General features: G+C 35.6%; 1 protein-coding gene across 3 annotated transcripts in view; it reads left to right on the plus strand.

The window, feature by feature from the left end:
- Positions 1 to 18,586, plus strand: part of LOC138807199 (protein fantom) — a 96,198-nt gene that overhangs the window by 26,648 nt on the left and 50,964 nt on the right. For all 3 annotated transcript variants that reach the window (XM_069992769.1, XM_069992772.1, XM_069992771.1), the window contains exons 10-15: positions 4,474 to 4,613; positions 9,929 to 10,035; positions 10,248 to 10,298; positions 11,024 to 11,203; positions 11,718 to 11,835; positions 17,579 to 18,031. In XM_069992769.1, the coding sequence (XP_069848870.1) occupies positions 4,474 to 4,613; positions 9,929 to 10,035; positions 10,248 to 10,298; positions 11,024 to 11,203; positions 11,718 to 11,835; positions 17,579 to 18,031 (1,049 nt within the window). The remainder of the gene's footprint in view (positions 1 to 4,473; positions 4,614 to 9,928; positions 10,036 to 10,247; positions 10,299 to 11,023; positions 11,204 to 11,717; positions 11,836 to 17,578; positions 18,032 to 18,586) is intronic.

Genomic DNA, 18,586 nt, shown 5'->3' on the forward strand with positions numbered 1-18,586 from the left:
AATGAGTACATTTCCTATCAAGCATTGTTACCTCCTCCTTTGTTTTCCCCTACCATCCCTTCCTTCCCCACCTCTCCAATTCCTCCCTCCCCCCACCTCAGTAGATGAATGGATCAAGAAAATGTGGTATATATACATAATGGAATTGTATGCCTCCATCAGAAAGAATGACATTGTCCCATTTGTTAGGAAATGGAAAGACATGGAAAAAATTATATTAAGTGAAATAAGCAAGCCCAAAGAAACATGGTCCATGGTTTCCCTTGTTTACAATGACTAGTACATGTCTAGAACAAGCAGAGAAGGTCAAAGCCGATGTACATATGACCATATAAGATGATGTTAAGCGAAATTAATTTTACTTAAACATTTTCCTTTGGGTTTTATATTTCCATCTCAATAGAATAATATATAGATGTGTATTTGTATCTAACAATTATTTAGTCATTATGTGTTTACATACAGATTACATAGCACCCTGTTAGATGGCAGAAGAGATAACTTTCTAGTGTTTTATAAATGAAGGATTGAGACTGCAGAAAAAATGGAGACTTGAATAGAGTCACACAACACTGCTAAGAGTCCAGTAGAAAATGTAAAACCCAATCCTATTTACTCTAAAGCTTGAATTTTTTTCCCCAGTGCCTCGCTATGTCTTTTAATTGTGCTGGAAAATTGTTCATGTGAAAGGAAAACATACATGAAATAAGGGAACTGCCATACATTCAGAAATAGATTTCTATTTATCTTAACCATCTTGTAATTTCAAAATAAGTGTCTTTGTCCCTTCTAAATTTTCTGCTTCTCCCCAATTTGAGAATTTACTAAACAGACTTTCTTGAAATAAAAAGCACCAGACATAGCTGGGACTAATACATAAATGGAATTTTGACAAGACATATTTTTCTCATATTTACTTAATCACCATAAAACTTTATCTTTCCATATTAGAAGATGATCTAAGAGTGTAAATCTAGCTTTGAAGGCTTTTGCTTAATGTTTTATGCCTGAGCTACATTTTTTTCTGTCACACTAAAAACAGACTTCAGTATGTTGTTTATACTTGAATTTATATGAGGTGAATGGAAGTAAATGTGTGTAATGAGTGTCAAAACAGTTAATGTTAAAAAAAATGAATGGCATGTAAGCACAAAACCCAACAGTACATGTAATACTAAGCAGAACTATCAAATTCACTAATTTGATTTTTTACAAATATATATTTTCAGAAGCATGGTGGGAGTAACTACAAAGGCACCATATCTCTAAGATTATTTCACAGCCCTTTTGTTTCATTTCACTATTACTCAGTACTGCTAACAGCTAATGTTTGTCAAAAAGTACATGTACTCCTTGCTTGGGAGTCATTCTGGTGGCATGTTTTAAGAAGAGCATTTGTTTGTTATTCAAAATTGGCTAGTTTTCAGGAGGAAAAATATGATTTGCAGATTGCATTCTCATCCTCCTTCCTCAAATGAAATTTTAAATGTGTTTATTACTTGACATATGATATACTAGAGAATCGTGTGATAAGATAAAATCCTCATGTTAATATTTGGTATGAGCCTTTTCTAATACACTAAAGCATTTTTGATAAACTGCCAAGAAATAAGAAGTTTAAGAAATGTTGAATTTGAAAGTTCAGAATAAATTTTTTGCAATTTACTCTTATTTGGTCAGAAAGAGACTTCATACCATAATATGATAAAACTGTGTTTCATTTTTTTAAGTTACTATAACTTGGGAGATATGTAACTAATAAATTTGATCTATATACAAATAACTTTTTTCAATGTTTATCTAGTTTTTGAAGATTATAATAACCCTTTTAAGAATTAAGTAGACCAAGTTTATATTTGAAATTTAAGAGCACTGCTGACCACCTGTGGATTTTTGTGCTTTTTTTTTTCTGTAAAGAGACCACCTTTCTCCTGCAGTCTTCCTGACTAAAGTACCTATGGATTTCTTTATGGATGATTTAGAATTTGCTTCAATGTCTTTGAACATTTTTCCATTAGGAAAAAGAAGACTTGAGAGTGGAGAAGAATCTTCAAGATTATGTTTTGAGCTTATCATGTCTTTGATCAAGGGTGTGTGTGTGTGTGTGTGTGTGTGTGTGTGTGTGTGTGTGTGTGTGTGTGTGTGTGTGTGTGTGTGTGTGTGTGTGTGTGTGTGTGTGTGTGTGTGTGTGTGTAAAGTACGCTGAGGCCCGTGTGTGTGTGTGTGTGTGTGTGTGTGTGTGTGTGTGTGTGTGTGTGTGTGTGTGTGTGTAAAGTACGCTGAGGCCCAGAGATGCCAGTTGGCATGGCAGTGACCACAGACACCAACAGCACAGGCCTTCCAGGACACACTGCCATTTTCTCACTCTTGTAACATCATATGACAGCAAAATAGGTACAAAGACTATCATTCTCCCTTAGTCGTCACTGTTGGCAATATCTGACAACATTTTCATGAATACAGAGTTCTTCAAGACTGTTCTCATATGCAGATTTAATCATGTGTACAGCCCTTACAAAGAAAATGGAGCCAGATGTGGCTCACCATTTATAGTTACACAGATGGCTCCAAGCATAGAGGAATACAGTAAATTCAAAAGGAATTCCTCATGAAACTCCAGTGGAATGTAATCCTAAATTTAGAGGGAAGATAGCAGTGGACTAAATTCAGATTGACTTATGCTGATTTACACTAGTATTTTGTGGGTTTGGAAAAACCAGGCTGCTAAATTGTTCTTAATTTAAACACATACAGCTTCTGATGTTTCTGCCAGATTAGCTGTTGGTGATCTTTTTTCTGGTACTAATACTATTGGAACACTACTGTTTCTCATTTTTGGCATCTGATATAATGTATAGTTGTGCCTGTTTCATTATGTTAATTTTTTGGAGGTAGTGCATGTTTTTAATAATACAAGACATATACATACAGATACATGTATGTATACACATACATATACTGATATTCATGCATGTATATATACATTAGGTGAATATAATTTGGCCAGACACAAAATATATTTGTTGTTTTTAAATAAGCTTGTAAAGGAATGGTTTATTTAGTATTAAAAGTATATTTTTTCTAATTTGGAGTTCATTTAAGATAATTGTACATTTGATAAAATTAACTTAAAATATTGATATATCAAATCCAAGTATTTTTTGAAATTCCATATTTGAAATGAGACCATTTATAGAAGAAATAGATGTTATATTTAGAGGAGCTTCTAGAATTCCATTTATTTTCTATGTCATATTATTGTAAATGCAATAAAAATTTTCAAAATGTGAAATGAATACACAGCATTGCTCTTTTTAAAGCTATTCCAGATATCTCTTTTGGAATAAAACCTCAAGAGTAGCTGGGAGCAACATTAAAGGCAATTTTCAATAATATGTCTCTTTTCCATTTACTTCATCAGTAGAAAACCAGATTTGGTAGATTTTCATCTCATTTACTGTGTTTAAAATAAGTAGAAGGGTCAAAGCTGCTGACGATTATTCAGTCATATCGAGCTTCACAGATAATGGTTTTCTGCTGAAATACATCAAGATCAGTGTTTCCAAAACCTGGCTATCACCTGGGGAGCTTCGTAAAAACATGACTTTTTAAGCCCTGGGTCCTTCGTTTCTAAGTCTCCCTGAGTGGCAATGCTGCTACCTGGGGTAGCACCGTTATGTAGATCAGCACCTAGGAACTGTTGAGTAAATGAATGGGTATTTTATACCTTCTGCCTAACGTTCCGTTATTTTTTTAATCTCTTTCTTCCTTCTGATATTTTAATCATAATTAAAACTGCTATACTTTTATTGAGAATTAGTAATTCAGCCTTCATACTATTTATCAAACATAGGGCACTAGTTTCATGCCAGTCATGTGTTTGTTTAAAGTAAAATTGTTCTTTGCCTATTGCTTTTGGTTGTTTTTTTTCCAGATAGAGCCACGTTATCATTATTTAATTCATATCAGAATTACTGCCATATGGTTCACTATGCTTTCATTTCGTAGCCAGTATTTTTGTGAATAAGTTAGCACAAACTAAAAATTTCACCAAATTCAAGATCAGGAAGAAAGGAAAGACCATTTTCTCAGGAGTAAGAGGGCTTGTAAATGGGAGAGAATGGTTCTACCCGGTGTTAGTTGCTGAGGTTTTGAATTGTGGATTCCTCTGGAGTATGTACAGTATCTGAATTCCTTTACTAGTCCCACAAAAGCTGCAGGCTGCCAAGTTTTCTGACTGTAGAGTTCTAAATTAAGGCCAGTTCCTTTGCTCATCCCTCAGACTCTTTCATGTTCCCTAACCGCAGCCTGAGAAAGGCGCCTTGGTTTCAACAGCAGCACACCAGCATATGTTTACTTAATTCCTAAGACATGATGACAGTGGTCTCTGTGCCACTAAAAGCTTTGCTCATTATTATTCTCGGTCGAAGCTGATTTCCAGGCTTTCCTTGCTTGTCACGTGTGTTTTTTCAGTGCCTTCAGTGCTGCCCAGGAAGAGCAATGGAAGTTAAAGGAACAGCAGCTGAAAGTACAGATTGCTCAGCTTGAGACTGCCCTAAAATCTGACTTAACCGACAAAACCGAAGTCCTTGACAGATTAAAGACTGAAAGAGGTACTCATTTCAGGCTTGTTGAGTCAATCAGTACTTGTGCTGCCTACTGTTTGCTTGCTGCCTTTCCGAATCCTGAGACACAGCCTGTATTCCCAGCTGTCTGTGCTGTCTGCTTGCATGAGTTTCTTGGTAGCTCAAAATTTCCTGTTCTCAGAGTAGCATCTTTCCCAAATGAATCACTTATTCTCCAAGTTACTTTTATTCATATTGTTGAATTTAATTTTGCTCCATTCTGAGCCTTTTTTTTTTCAGCAGTCAACAAATATTTATTGAGCACCAGTATGTGCTGGGCACTATTCTAAATACTGGAGACACAGAAGTGACTGAAACAAATAAGGAAAAACTGACAATAATTAAGTAAGGATGTAATATGTCAGGTGGTGGCAACACAGTGAGGGATAAAGCAAAGCAGTAACAGATAACAGAGTGGCAGTGTCGGATGACAAAGTGGCCAAAGTAGTTGCTTGTTGTTTCTCATAGGTGAGGAGAAAAGATCTCCAATAGTAAAATCATCTAATTCTGTTTTGTGACAATGTAAGTATCAAGTAGCTTTGCATACATGTCCCTTCTAAAATAATCATCAAGCCAGAGTATTATAACACATACATGTACACTTCAAACAATGCACAGAGGGAGAAAATACGTTTTCATTCAAGAGTTGTTTCAGTTTTCCCATCAGCTAGTTTTAAACCAAGTAATATAACCATAACATTGCTTCTTTTGAGTATTTGCAATTGAGTTGCATGAGGCTGTCCAAAGGTTTCATACAATCAAACTGTTATTCAAACACTTGAGAGGCCTGTAATCCCAGCACTTTTGGAGGCTGAGTTAGTAAAATCATAAATTCAAGGCCAGCCTGGGCAATATAGAAAGGCCCTACCTCAAAAATACAATCAACAAATCCATAAAATTGTGGTCAGATTCCTTTACTGTAATAAAATACAGTAGTCAATATGTATTCACCAAGTGATTAAATTTGATGACTGAATATTTTTTTCTAGAGGATAGTAAGTGAACTAAATGGTGATGGTTTCTCACTGAATGATATTTAAAACTTTTGATATTCCTGATTTGAATGTGGAATATTGCATACCTAGCAGAGTACTTTGTCTCTGTAGTTGCTCAGTAAATTCTTAGTTGCTGAATAGTATTCTGCATTCCCTCTCTTATTTCCAAAAACAAATAGATTGTTCATCCTTAGAAGGAAATGAAGTAAACCTCGTTACCTCTACTCTTTCTGTATTTTCCCAGCAAGAATTCCAAAGCTATTGATTCCTACACATCTGATTGGTCTGTGGAAAGAAATTGTTTTGTTTTTTGTTGATTACACTATCCCTGAGCTCTTCAGCTCAAGGTGAGTGCTCTACCACTTGAGCCACAGCGCCACTTCTGGTCTTCTGTTGGTTAATTGGAGTTAACAGTCTCATGGGGACTTTTCTGTCCAGGCTAGCTTTGAACTGCTATCCTCAGATCTCAAGCCTACTGAGTAGCTAGGATTACAGGCACGTGCCACCAGCGCCCAGTGGAAAGAAATTCTTAAGTGTTTTCTCCAATCTGTTGTTTTCATTAAATTCTATGACTTCTTATAATTGCTAAGCTATTTAAATTTGCCTAGTCCATCCTCATTTTTTTTTAATCTAGTCTAGGCTCATCTTTTAGAAGTGTTTCTAAATGATGAAATGGTTCATGTACACTGCAGGGTAGGAGGGAAATCTAACAAAAATTTCTTTTAAAAGTCACTTAATCTCACAAGCCTCAAGATAATCTCTGCTAATATTTTACTTACTATGTTGTAAAATCATTTCATTAGGTTTTTTTGGGGGGGGGGATTATGAAGTTTAAACTCAAGGCCTTGCATTTATTAGGCAGAATTTTACCACTTGATTCACACACATCCAGTCCCCACTCTCCCCCCCTTTTTTTGCATTAGTTATTTTTCAAATAGGGTCTTACATTTTTGCTCAGGACTGACCTCCAACCATAATCATCTATACCTCCAATGTAGCTGGAATTGTAAAAGTAAATCATCTATGTCTCATAGATGATTTAACAATCTTCCATTGGTGAATATTTAAGTAACTTCATTGTTTAAATGTCATAAGCAGCATCTTTCTGTACAAATCTTTATATTATCCAATTCTTTTCAAAAGAACAACTAGAACAGTTACTTTCCAGTTATTTATCTTTGAATAGTCAAATTTACAGTCTAAGGATTTAGTTTTTATTTCTTTGCAAAGACATTACAATAAGTCATTAAAAAATAACACAGCACTTAGCCATTTTTCCAGGAAACAATAAATTAAATATTGAAGTTCTCTATTTAGAGAAATCTTTCAATATTGATTAAGTTCCCTTTTACAGTTTTCAGTTGTTTAATTCTACTTTGAAGTCTTCTCACACTTTTCTCTTTTCATGTGTCAAGTGTTCTTTGCCCAGAGATGTTTCCCTAGCTTTTTGTAGTCATTCATCTAACTGGCAAATTATTTTTAGAGAATACTCACCTCTTTATTCAAGGTACAAATTAGTTTCAGATTGTGTGAATATGTTGGGGAGAATATGTAAATGCAGTCCACATTTGGTTAATGCTTAAATTAACTGCATGTGTTTAAGGGCTTGCTTTTGAAAGTCCTATTCTATCTTTAGCTGAAATGCATAATTCAGCATAATGCACATGGTTATATTGATCACAGCTGAAGATATTAGCACAAAAGGGCTCTGAAAATTGTTTAGTAGAATTGTTCGCTGCACTCTGCTTATTAATGGTGTGCTGGAAGAACAGAAGTTTGAAAGAGCAAAATGTTATCTCATTTTAATAAAATGCTGTTTAGCTTAACCTGCTTTTTGTCAAATCATAGGTAAGGAGGGTATTTTTCATCTAGTACAGAATGCTTTGATTTTTCATATTATAATTCAGCAAGTCTATTTCCTCTTTTTTAAAACCCAAGAGTTATATATCTTCAATGAACAGTTTGAGAAAGGAAAAGTAGAATGTGTAACTATACATAATTCAGTAGAGAGTTCACTGCTGTTCTGTGATACTGATGTCTTCTACTAACATACTCTCCCACTAATCAGGTCCTGTATTTTTAAAAATGCACAAAGAAGGACATAGTTGTTGAAACAAAAATGGGCAGAAGATGGAAACATTTTAGTTAACTCTATTCCTGTTTTCTTAGCATATCATTCTTAGGAAATGCTCTGAAAAACTGAAAGTATAGGAAAACTGGAGCATGGAAGAAATCAGAGTACATTCTGTGCCTGCACGAAGATGGAACAGACTGACCTCTTGCTTTAGCCCTCTTCTGGAGCCCTGAAAAGTGTTAGAAATAGAAAAAAACTCTGTCGTCCTCAGTAGTTACTTTTACATGCTTCTGGTGTCTAATTTTTTTTTGTTACTGCCTAATCTTCTATCTAGTTATTTTAACTTAATCAACATAAATAATTCCATGTCTTATTCTCATTGATTAAAATGTTTTTCTTCATAGGAATTTACATTTGTTTTAATGCTAATTTTTAAGATAAGTTTTGACATTTACCATCAAAATTTCCAGGTATTTTTCACATTTGGGTTTGTTTTGGTTTGGGTCAGAACTACAGTTTGTACTCAGGGCTTTACACTTAATAGCTGACCCTTTACCATATGAGCCTTGCCTCCAGGCCTCCTCCTTTGCTGGTTATTTTGGAAATGGAGTTTAGCAAGATTTTGTGCCCTAACTAACTACAGTCCTCCTGCTCTCAGCCTCCTAGGATCATCAACATGAACTGCCAGAGTCCTGCTGGAAATTCTTTACTTCACTAGATATGTTATTATGCCATAGGATAGCCTTTGAATCTTCTATCATTACGACAAACTTGTTTTCATATTTAAGCTGTACATGGTGGTCCACAATTGTCATCTCAGGCACCCAGGAGAAACAGAAGCAGGAGAATTGACAAGTTTGAAGGCAGCCTGGGCTGCAGTAGAAGAATTTGTCCCCTCCCCCAAAAAAGAAAACTACAAGGTGTGAGAGTATAGCTCAAGTGGTAGAACACTTGCCTAACTAGCTTGTTCAAGGGTGTCCAGTTTAAAAAAAAAGGGGGGGATAGGAATTTCGTTTTTTATATAAAATGTCTCTATTTTTGTTTACTTTAGAGTTGTAATTTGTTACTTTTAAGATTGCTAGGAAATATGTGACATTAAAGACGTCCAAATTTAGTTTGTTTCTTCTTAACTGTATGGTTTAACATTATTACTTATATGTTGTATTTATAGCTTGGGAACATAAAGCTTTACAAAAGTCAGAAACACATTTTTGTATAAAATGCAGTCAGAATGCAAATGCATTCATGGAAAGAATTCTTGGCAAATGTATTGACTTTTGTGCATTTTGTTTCCTTTTCTTAAAAAACTTAAATTGAGACCCTGCAATGAACACAATTGTTTGCGAATATAAAGAAAGGAGTGAAGACTCTGACATGGTTTAAAGTTAGTCAACCAAGAGTGATAACTGACCACCACAGTGGACACTTGGGAAAAGTATACTTAAATTGCAATTTCCAGTTGCATGGTTTTGTTAGCCAGTACTTATGTTTTAAAAAAAAAAAAGTCAAACATGTTTAATGCATAGAGTAAATTTGCCATCTCCTGTCGCTCTGCTTAACACTTGTGCTTGGAGGCCACGGTGAATAAGTGGCCAGACACAAGTAACCATATCCATTCTGTAAAGATAGCTCTGAGCTCATATTCTGCTAATGAATAACATGAACTCAGTGAATAAGGAACACACATGAATTATTGATATTACCTTGCCCTTGTTGAGAATCTGTTTCTCCTATTGGAACAGATTTGTTAAAAGTACTGCTGATTAAATTGTGGGCTCTGAATTTATCATTTATTGTCTTGTTTTATGCTTTATGCTAAGTTAGGAAAAGAAAATACAAAGAAGTCAATCATAAAACTAAAAGACAGAAATATTTTTGCATGCCTTTCAGGATCATTAATAACTAAGTGAAAAGCATAGATTTAGAAACATATTCTTGAGCATTTTAAACAAAATGGTCCTTTGAAGTCTCAGAGACCACAATTTCCTTATATTAATGCTATGAATTTAAGTCTTAAGTTTTCGATAAGCAAGTGAATCATATGGTAGACACATGACAGTGTTCATTTGCTCTCCACTCTCCTGCTGCCTTTGTTGAGGTACTAGCTCAGTTTCTTTGTGACCTGAACATTACTAGATTAAGCTTGATTTATAACAGGAATTAAATTCACCTATAATCTGCTCTTAGAACTAATTCTCACTTGTCTTTCTAATTGTACTGACTGTATTTTTAAGACCAAAACGAGAAACTCATTCAGGAGAATAGAGACCTACAGTTACGGTATCTGGAACAAAAGCAACAACTTGATGAACTTAAAAACCGCATGAAGTTTTTTAACCAGGTGAACTATTTTCCTTTTTCAAAATTATACCCAATATTTTATGCATAGAGAAAATACTTCTAAGCAAAAGTATTTGCAAAACAAGACAATTCAAACATATTACTTATTAACTATTAAGCAGCTTTTGTTCTCTGTGCATGTTCTGATTAGCTGCAAAGCCTCCTGTACTTTCATAAATATCTCATTAGGATCTTTTATTTAATCTGTTTTAGGAAAGTGATATTAATGCTGATGAACTGAGTGAAGCTCTCCTGCTTATAAAGGTAGCTTTTTGAACTTGACCAGGAATCACATGTCTACATATATTTGAATATAATGATGACTTTTATCTGTAACCTTTATATTTAGAGGTTGAATTATTTGTGAGTCTTCTGAAACTTAGTACATGTTTTACATATATCACCTCTCCTAGGACCTAAGGCAGTGTTCAGGTGACATTTCACTACAACATATGCATATTTCATTATGACATCAAAATTACATTTAAACCTCAAAAACTTGTTACTTAAAGCACTTTGGCTGTAACAATTATTTTACTTTTACCTGGCCCAGTATAAAACTAAGCTTTTAGTTTTATACTTTTCTTCCCTAAGAGACCTTGGTTTGAACCCTGTTATCTTAAGTAAAACATGGAATTATAAATACAACCAGAAGACTTTTTCTAGCTCTGGGATATTCTGTTATCTACAGCACAAGAAAACATACTTACTTCCTTTTCAAATCCCTTTGTACATTTTATTCAAATGAGGAAATACAAACAAATGTCTGTGATTTCTTTTTGGTATCATGAAGCAATAAACTTTTTTTTAATATCTCTGTAATTGTTCCAGATTTCTATCCAAATATGTATATTAGCACTACATTATTCCTTACAGAAAAACAGAGTATATATTTTGAATTAATTAGTTTCCTGCTATATGTATTTTAATTCAAAGGATCACATTTTAGAATTTCTCATTTTAGTAATAAAACATGTTTTTTGTTTTAGGCTCAGAAGGAACAAAACAATGGAGACCTTTCCTTTCTAGAGAAAGTAGATGGCAAAATAAATAAAGATCTAGAACGCTCCATGAGAGAGCTACAGGCAACTCATGCAGAAACAGTTCAAGAACTTGAAAAGACAAGAAATATGCTAATTATGCAGCACAAAATTAATAAAGATTATCAGGTAATAGAATACACTAAATTGGGAGGAAAGGTTTTCTGATGTTCTGCTGATTACTTTTCTAGGAAGTACTATGAATTTTACTACCTATGATAATCTTATTAAAAGTTGTCAACTATTATTTATTTCTGTGTTCCTGGAATTTAGGCTTTAACTAGGTAGTTGGAATAATTAGCTTATAAGTATCTTAAGAGAAATTAAAATAGTTTACAACTATTTGGGGGAATGAGCAGTAACAAGGTTAGATGAATTCGTTATCCTGAGGTCGTGCAAGAACCACCTCACATTAGCATTTAACAAACCAGAAATTCATCTCCATAAAAAGAAATCCAGTTTTGTTTATTTCACTTATGATTTGTGAACATTGCCAAACATAGTTTTCAGAGCCATAAACTATTTGAGGTCAGGAAACCATTGTATACAACTCCTGGCATTCCACATAAAAAAATAGGAGCTCTGAAAAATGAAAATGAGACTAACACTAAATATTGAAACTGATTGTCTCTGATGTTTTTAGATGGAAGTTGAGGCGGTGACCCTAAAGATGGAAAACTTGCAGCAAGATTATGAACTGAAAATGGAGCAGTATGTTCATCTTCTTGATATCAGAACTGCACGTATCCAGAAATTAGAAGGTACCATGTACACCATTTTGGATCATAGTAACTAAAGATTTTATAAAAGTTGAAAATGTTATCCTAATCTTCACTCACAATCTCTCTTTGCTTTATCTTTCCCTATTTATAACTATAACTATAACACTAAATCACTGGAAAGACTGTTTTATCTGATTCTTTTCTGCTCAAGAATTTTACATAGACTTTTTTAGATTTACTGCTTTTTTGAAATCATTGTTGTGGGCAAGATTTCAAAGTACCTCATAAAGTACTGCAGACTCAAATTTACTTCTGTAACTTCTGTAAGCAAATTATACACTTCAGCCAATAGGTCAGCTTGCTCTTCATTAGAGTCTTTTGCTCAATTTGCCAACTGTTCTTTTCCTGCTGTTTGTTCTCCCTGAACCTCCTTTCTACCTTGACCCTTCCCTGCTTCAGAATGTACCTAAGTGCTCTTCCATGTCAGGAGGCTGGCTCTCATTACTTGTAACTACCATCCTCCTACCTGAAATACTCTTGCCAGTCATCTGAGGGAGCTGAGTGTAGTGACTATGCCTGTAAAATTTCAGTACTCAGGAGACTGAGGCAAGATGATCACAAGTTCTAAGCCAGCTTGGCTCTACATAATGAGTTTGAGGCCACCTTACATAACATAACCCTATCTGAAAAGGAAAGACAACATAAGAAAATCATCTGAAGAACTAGTTTAAAATACAACTTCCCAGGGCCTCAGCCTAGAAATTCTGGAGCCCATGATTTTGTTTATTTAGAGTTTACTGGAAGCTTCTGCGATGCAGATGAGCAACTGTACCTAGAAAAGCAATAACCTAGAACTCTCCTGTAGTTTCCTGTTGTGTACTCAGAATTGTATGTTTGCAGAGGATGCAAATAAATGTTCCTCAGCTGCTAGGTTTTTGCCTTCACAGAAAACACAGTGTAAGTTCTCTGCTAATAAATACTAGATACTTTCATGTCCACTGCCCTACAATACTTCAGTTATCTGTGCCAGCAGTAACTTTACCCTCAAAAATGATTGAGGATCCCAAAGGCCTAATGCTCATGATTTACTGATTTACTGATACTTATCATACTGCAAATTGAATTAGAAACTTTTTAAACTACTTCTATGTTTAAATAAACCTGTCACATGTTAACACAAATTATGTTATTTTTAAAAAGTGTCAATTTGTAAATATATATATACACATATGAGAACAATGACATTTTTCATTTTTTTTAACATTTTAAGTTTGTAACATTGTTACAAATTGTTTTAGGGTCTGAGCTAATAGAAAACAGCTAGATTATTACATACATGTGCTTCAGTGTTTAATCTGTTGTGATCTCACACTGAGCCTCTAAGAAACTACTTTATACACTTATAAACTAATAAAGATGAAAAAGGCAAATAACCTAGTATCATTAAGGTAGTTAGATCCATAAAACCATTTTAGAAAACTTTAGAAGTTTCCAGGCCACACTTTGAGAATCTCTGCTCTATGAAGTAATACTAAATAAATATCTTTATCTGACTGAACAGGCATTTCCAGAGGCCAAAGAGCAGTGTGTACCTTTTATTCTAAGTAATATTCAATAAAAATTTGCCTAATGGGATTTTCTTGGTTAAAAGGAAGGTCATAACATGAAAAATTCTCATTTCTTTCAAGTCTTAGCAAGTCTTTACCAGCATGATTTTTCTGTCCCCGAATTTGATTGGTTCATTCCATAAACATGATCACATTCCTAATACATCCTAAGCAGAGTGCTAGCCAGTAAGAAAACAGGAAAAAAATTTAAAAAAATAGGCACCACCCTCAATGAACTAGTAAGATGTGGACAAGTCAACAGATGGCTGTACTTTACTACAAAGAATGTAAAGCTAAGAAAAGCCAAAGGTATTATCTTCATTCATTTGTGCTGCTGTAATAAAATATCAGAGACTTGTAATTTATAAATAACTGATTGTTTTGTTTTGGGTGCTAGAGATTAAACCTAAAGTTTAATGCATGCTATGATTGCTAAACATAGACTGTATCACAGAGCTGCACCCCTAGCCCCCAAAATTTTTCTCTTACAGTTCAGAAGGTTGTGAAGTCAAAGTTAAGTGGCCTGTATCTAGCAAGTGCCTTTGTGCTGTGTCACCCATGGCAAAAACGGAAGGGTGAAAGAGCATACACAGGGAAAAAACTCACTTTTATAATAAACCTGCTGTTATGATAAGGACATTCATGAGGACAGAGCTTCCATGGCCTAATACCTTCTTAAAATCTCAGGTCTGAACACTGTTAAATTTAGGATTTAGTTTCCAGCACATGAAATTTGAGGGACACATTCTAACATTGATAACTCAGTGCTTATTTCTACCTCAGGGTTGGAAAGAAAACTAAACACAGTAGAAATAAAAGACAGAATATCCACTAAAAGTAATGAGTAGGATCTAGACAGTTAAGTGAAGTAGGTGAAAATGTCCTAAGCTTCTGGGCATGTTGGCTCATACCTGTAATCTCAATATTAGGAAATGGAGGCCCAAGGATTGTGAATTTGAGGCCAGCCTGGGATGTATAGTGAGATTCTGTCTCAAATCAAAATAACACAAAACAAAACAGTCTCATACATTTGAGAAACTATACTGTAGATCTAACTTACTTGAACTGAGAATTAGTAAAGGAAAAAGAACCTGGAAATACGACTGGAAAGAAAAGTCATAAAGTCTTTGTTCAGTACCTTCATAAGTTTGAAGCTTGTTAACCTGGAGAATTACTGAGGAATTTGATTTTTAATGTGGGAGTGATCCACTCAGTATTACGTTTTGGAGAAGTGGTTTGAGTTCCGAGATAGTCTAGGTAATTGTCCGAATGTATGAAAAAGATGTATCGAGACAGACAAGGATAAATCTGAAAAAGCTTTAGGAAATAGTGTGGAATAGTAGTAATCTTATAGACATGAGGAAGTAAGGAAATGGAATCTAGGCTCTGCTTTCTAGCTTGGACAACTGGGTGAATGTGAACACCATCACCTCAGGTTTAAAATGCAGAAACAACTAGAAGACAATATGATACTTTCTAGTTTTGGTATGTTGAGTTGCATGTGCCTTTGATATCTAATAAAAACTAAATATTAGACATGTGAGTCTGGAATTTAGGAATGAAATCTGTATTAAAAATAGAAATGGTGACTCACAGCTTTAATCCCAGCTACTTAAGGAGTACATACTGGAAGGATTACAGTTTGAGACCAGCCTAGATAAAAAGTTAGCAAGATTCTCATCCCAACAAATAAGCTGACTGTAGTGGTACACCTGTAGTCCCTGCTACACAGGAGGCATAGGTAAAAGGATAGCAATCTAGGACAATCAGACCCCCCCATATAGCTGAAATAGTAGAGCACATGGAGCCTTGAGCTCAAACCCTAGAACCACCAAAAGAAGAAGGGTGTTTTTTGGTCATATTAATAGTAACAAAGATCATAAAAGTCGATGAGATCACTCTAGCATATCTTTGGACTAAGAAGAGGAGTTAAAAATGGAACCCCCCCCCTCCAAGCAAGCTAACAGAAAAAGAAAACCCTATAAAAATGAGAGGAACATGAACATGGAAGTGCCATGGAAGCCATGGCAGGATGAGAATCAGCCTCAAATGTAGGAATCACACAATACAATGCCTCAGGGTTGATGGTTCTAGTTGTTAATTGGTTATTGATGTCCTTTCCTGGAGTAGGTTCATGGAAAATGCAATATGTCTCTTACATGATTAGAAACACTTTTGAAAATATTTTTTCTAAAAATTTAATTTTCAAGGATTAAAAATGTACATAGAAAGAGATGTATTTTTACTTCATAATTCTGAGGTTTAAATTAAAGGCCTTGAGCTTTCTGGGCAGGCACTCTACTGCTGAGCCACACCTCCAGCTGGTTAGTTCTAAGATAGCATCTTGCTATTATGTGCCCATATGGACATAGTCTAGTTATTTTAAGCTTCCTGTTATTACTGGGATTACAGGTGCACACCATCATATCTAGCTTCCCTCCATTTAGGTGGAGATCTCATACATTTTTCTGCCTGGGCTGGCCTGGCACCACATTGCTCCTTCCATTTAGCTTAGGATGACAGGTGCATATCACTATACCCAGCTATAGGTTGAAAAGAGTTCTCTTGAACTTTTCTTGGGCTGGCCTCTAAGCAGTCTTCCTGCGCGCACGTGTGCGCGCGCATGCGTGTGTGTGCATGTGCGTGCGTGCGTGTGTGTGTGCGTGTGCGTGTGTGTGTGCGTGCGTGTGTGTGTGGGTCCTGGGGCTTGAACTTAGGGCTTTGGCAATGTCCCTGAGCTTTTTTGTTCGAAGCTAGCATTCTACCACTTTGAGCCACAACACCACTTCCATTTTTCCAGTAGTTAATGGGAGATTAGAGTCTCACAGACTTTCTTGCCAAGGCCTACTTCAAACTACAATCCAGAGATTTCAGCCTCCTGAGTAGCTAGAATTACAAATGTGAACTGCTGGCACCTGGCTATCCTTCCTATTCTTGACCTCTCAAGTAGCTATGATTACAGGAATAGGCCACTGGCACTTGGTTTGAAAGAAATAAATCTTTTTAAAAACTACTTTATAGAAATATAATTAGCCAGGCGCCAGTGGCTCACGCCTGTAATTCTAGCTACTCGGGAGGCTGAGATCTGAGGATTACAGTTCAAAGCAGCCCAGGCAGGAAAGTCCATGAGATTTTTTAATAAGTTTTTTATTGTGAAAATACTGTGCAGAGGGGTTACAATCACATGAGCAAGATAATGAGTACATTTCTTATCAAGCATTGTTGCCTCCTCCTTTGTTTTTCCCCTACCATCCCTTCCCTTTCATCTCCACAACTACATTCCCTCCCCATTTCCCCCTCCCCGCCCCTGCCTAAGTTGTGAAGTTTGTTTTTAGACATAGCATCTTGTACATCTCATTGTTGCAATGGGTCAACCTGTATCCCTATTTAAACAATTTGTTTTTTCCCGTCCACTCCCCAAATTATACCAACATCAAATACAGTGAAAACGGGTTATACCATGGGGGAGGGACGTGAGACTCTCCAATAAACCACTAGAAAACCGGAAGAGGTGCTGTGGCTCAAGCGGTAGAGTGCTCACCTTGAGCTGAAGAGTGCAGGGAAAGCACCCAGGCTCAGAGTTCAAGCCCCACAACCAACAAAAAAAAAAAAAAAGTGTAATTAATGTACTTTAAGTTGCACATTTGAAGTACAGGTTTGGTGAGCTTGGCCTATATATACAACTATAAAAACATCCCCACAATCAAAATAATAAGCATATCTATCATCCACCAAAGTTGAAACATGTAAACCTTACTAAGCTATGGGGAGGGAGTCAGTGGAAAGAGAAACTGCTAAGAGAAGATAATGGATAGAGCAGAAAGGAACAGGTGGGATCCATGACCCCAGCTATTCAGTCAGAAGCTTGCTCTTCTTTTCCTTTTACTGAGTTTAGGCTTCGTCACACTGAAGTTGTACTATCTTTAATTGTTATTGTTTTGGTTGTAAACTGACAAATTACAGTGGTATGAATTTTGAAATAGTCTTATTGCTTCATAAGTTATGTCAAAACCAGTCATGAATTTCTTTCTAATGAAGTTACATAAAAACAGTCTTAGAGTCTGAAACTAAAGCTATTCCTTATAGACACTGGGAATTGCTGCCACTCCTGAGACCAATCTGCACCTTGTATATCAATACAAGAAGATCCCTGAACTGTGTGTCTTCTTTTGCAGCCCAATTAAAGGATATTGCCTATGGTACCAAGCAGTACAAATTCAAACCAGAAATCATGCAAGATGACTCTGTCGATGAATTTGATGAAGCCATTCACCTAGAACGGGGCGAAAATCTATTTGAAATCCATATCAACAAAGTAACCTTTTCTCCTGAAGTTTTGCAGACCTCTGGAGATAAAGAGCCTGTCACTTTCTGTACATATGCTTTTTATGATTTTGAACTACAGGCAACCCCTGTCGTAAGAGGCCTTCACCCAGAATATAACTTCACTTCTCAGTATCTTGTTCATGTTAACGACTTATTTTTGCAATATATTCAGAAAAATACCATCACTCTTGAAGTTCACCAAGCTTACAGCACAGATTATGAAACAATCGCAGCATGTCAATTGAGATTCCATGATATTTTAGAAAAAAGCGGTAGGATATTTTGCACAGCAACTTTGGTTGGTAAGTACAGTTTGTGTAAGGTTTTGATGTTTGAATCAATGATTTGTTATATTAATTGTTAATGTTAATATTAGCCTTGTTAATATTAACTAATACATTAATTGCTGTTCTACTTATATTCTTTTTTTATACTAAAGGTGCCTAGGTACAATGTTCCTGCCCACAAATGAATTATCTTTACTGTCATTGATAATGTCAGTAAAAATAGTGTTTAAACATATTTTGGGGGCTGGGAAGGTGGCTCAGTGGTAGAGCACTTGCCTTGCATGCATGAGGCCCTGGGTTCTATTCCTTAGCACCACATAAGCAAAAAGAAAAAAGCCAGAAGTGGCGCTGTGGCTCAAGTGGTAGAGCACTAGCCTTGAGCTGAAATGCTGAGGGACAGCGCCCAGGCCCAGAGTTCAGGCCCCACAACTAAACCCCCACCCAAAAAAAAAAACATATTTGTTTATCCTATTGTTATCCTTGTTTGAAAAAACATTATTTGTAGTGTATTCATCATTTTTTTTTGTTGTTGGTTATGGGGCTTCACGTTGAGGCCTGAGTATGTGTGTA

This window comes from Dipodomys merriami, unplaced genomic scaffold, assembly GCF_024711535.1.
Source record: "Dipodomys merriami isolate MVZ:Mamm:240054 unplaced genomic scaffold, mDipMer1.0.p SCAF_415, whole genome shotgun sequence".
NCBI lineage: Eukaryota > Metazoa > Chordata > Mammalia > Rodentia > Heteromyidae > Dipodomys > Dipodomys merriami.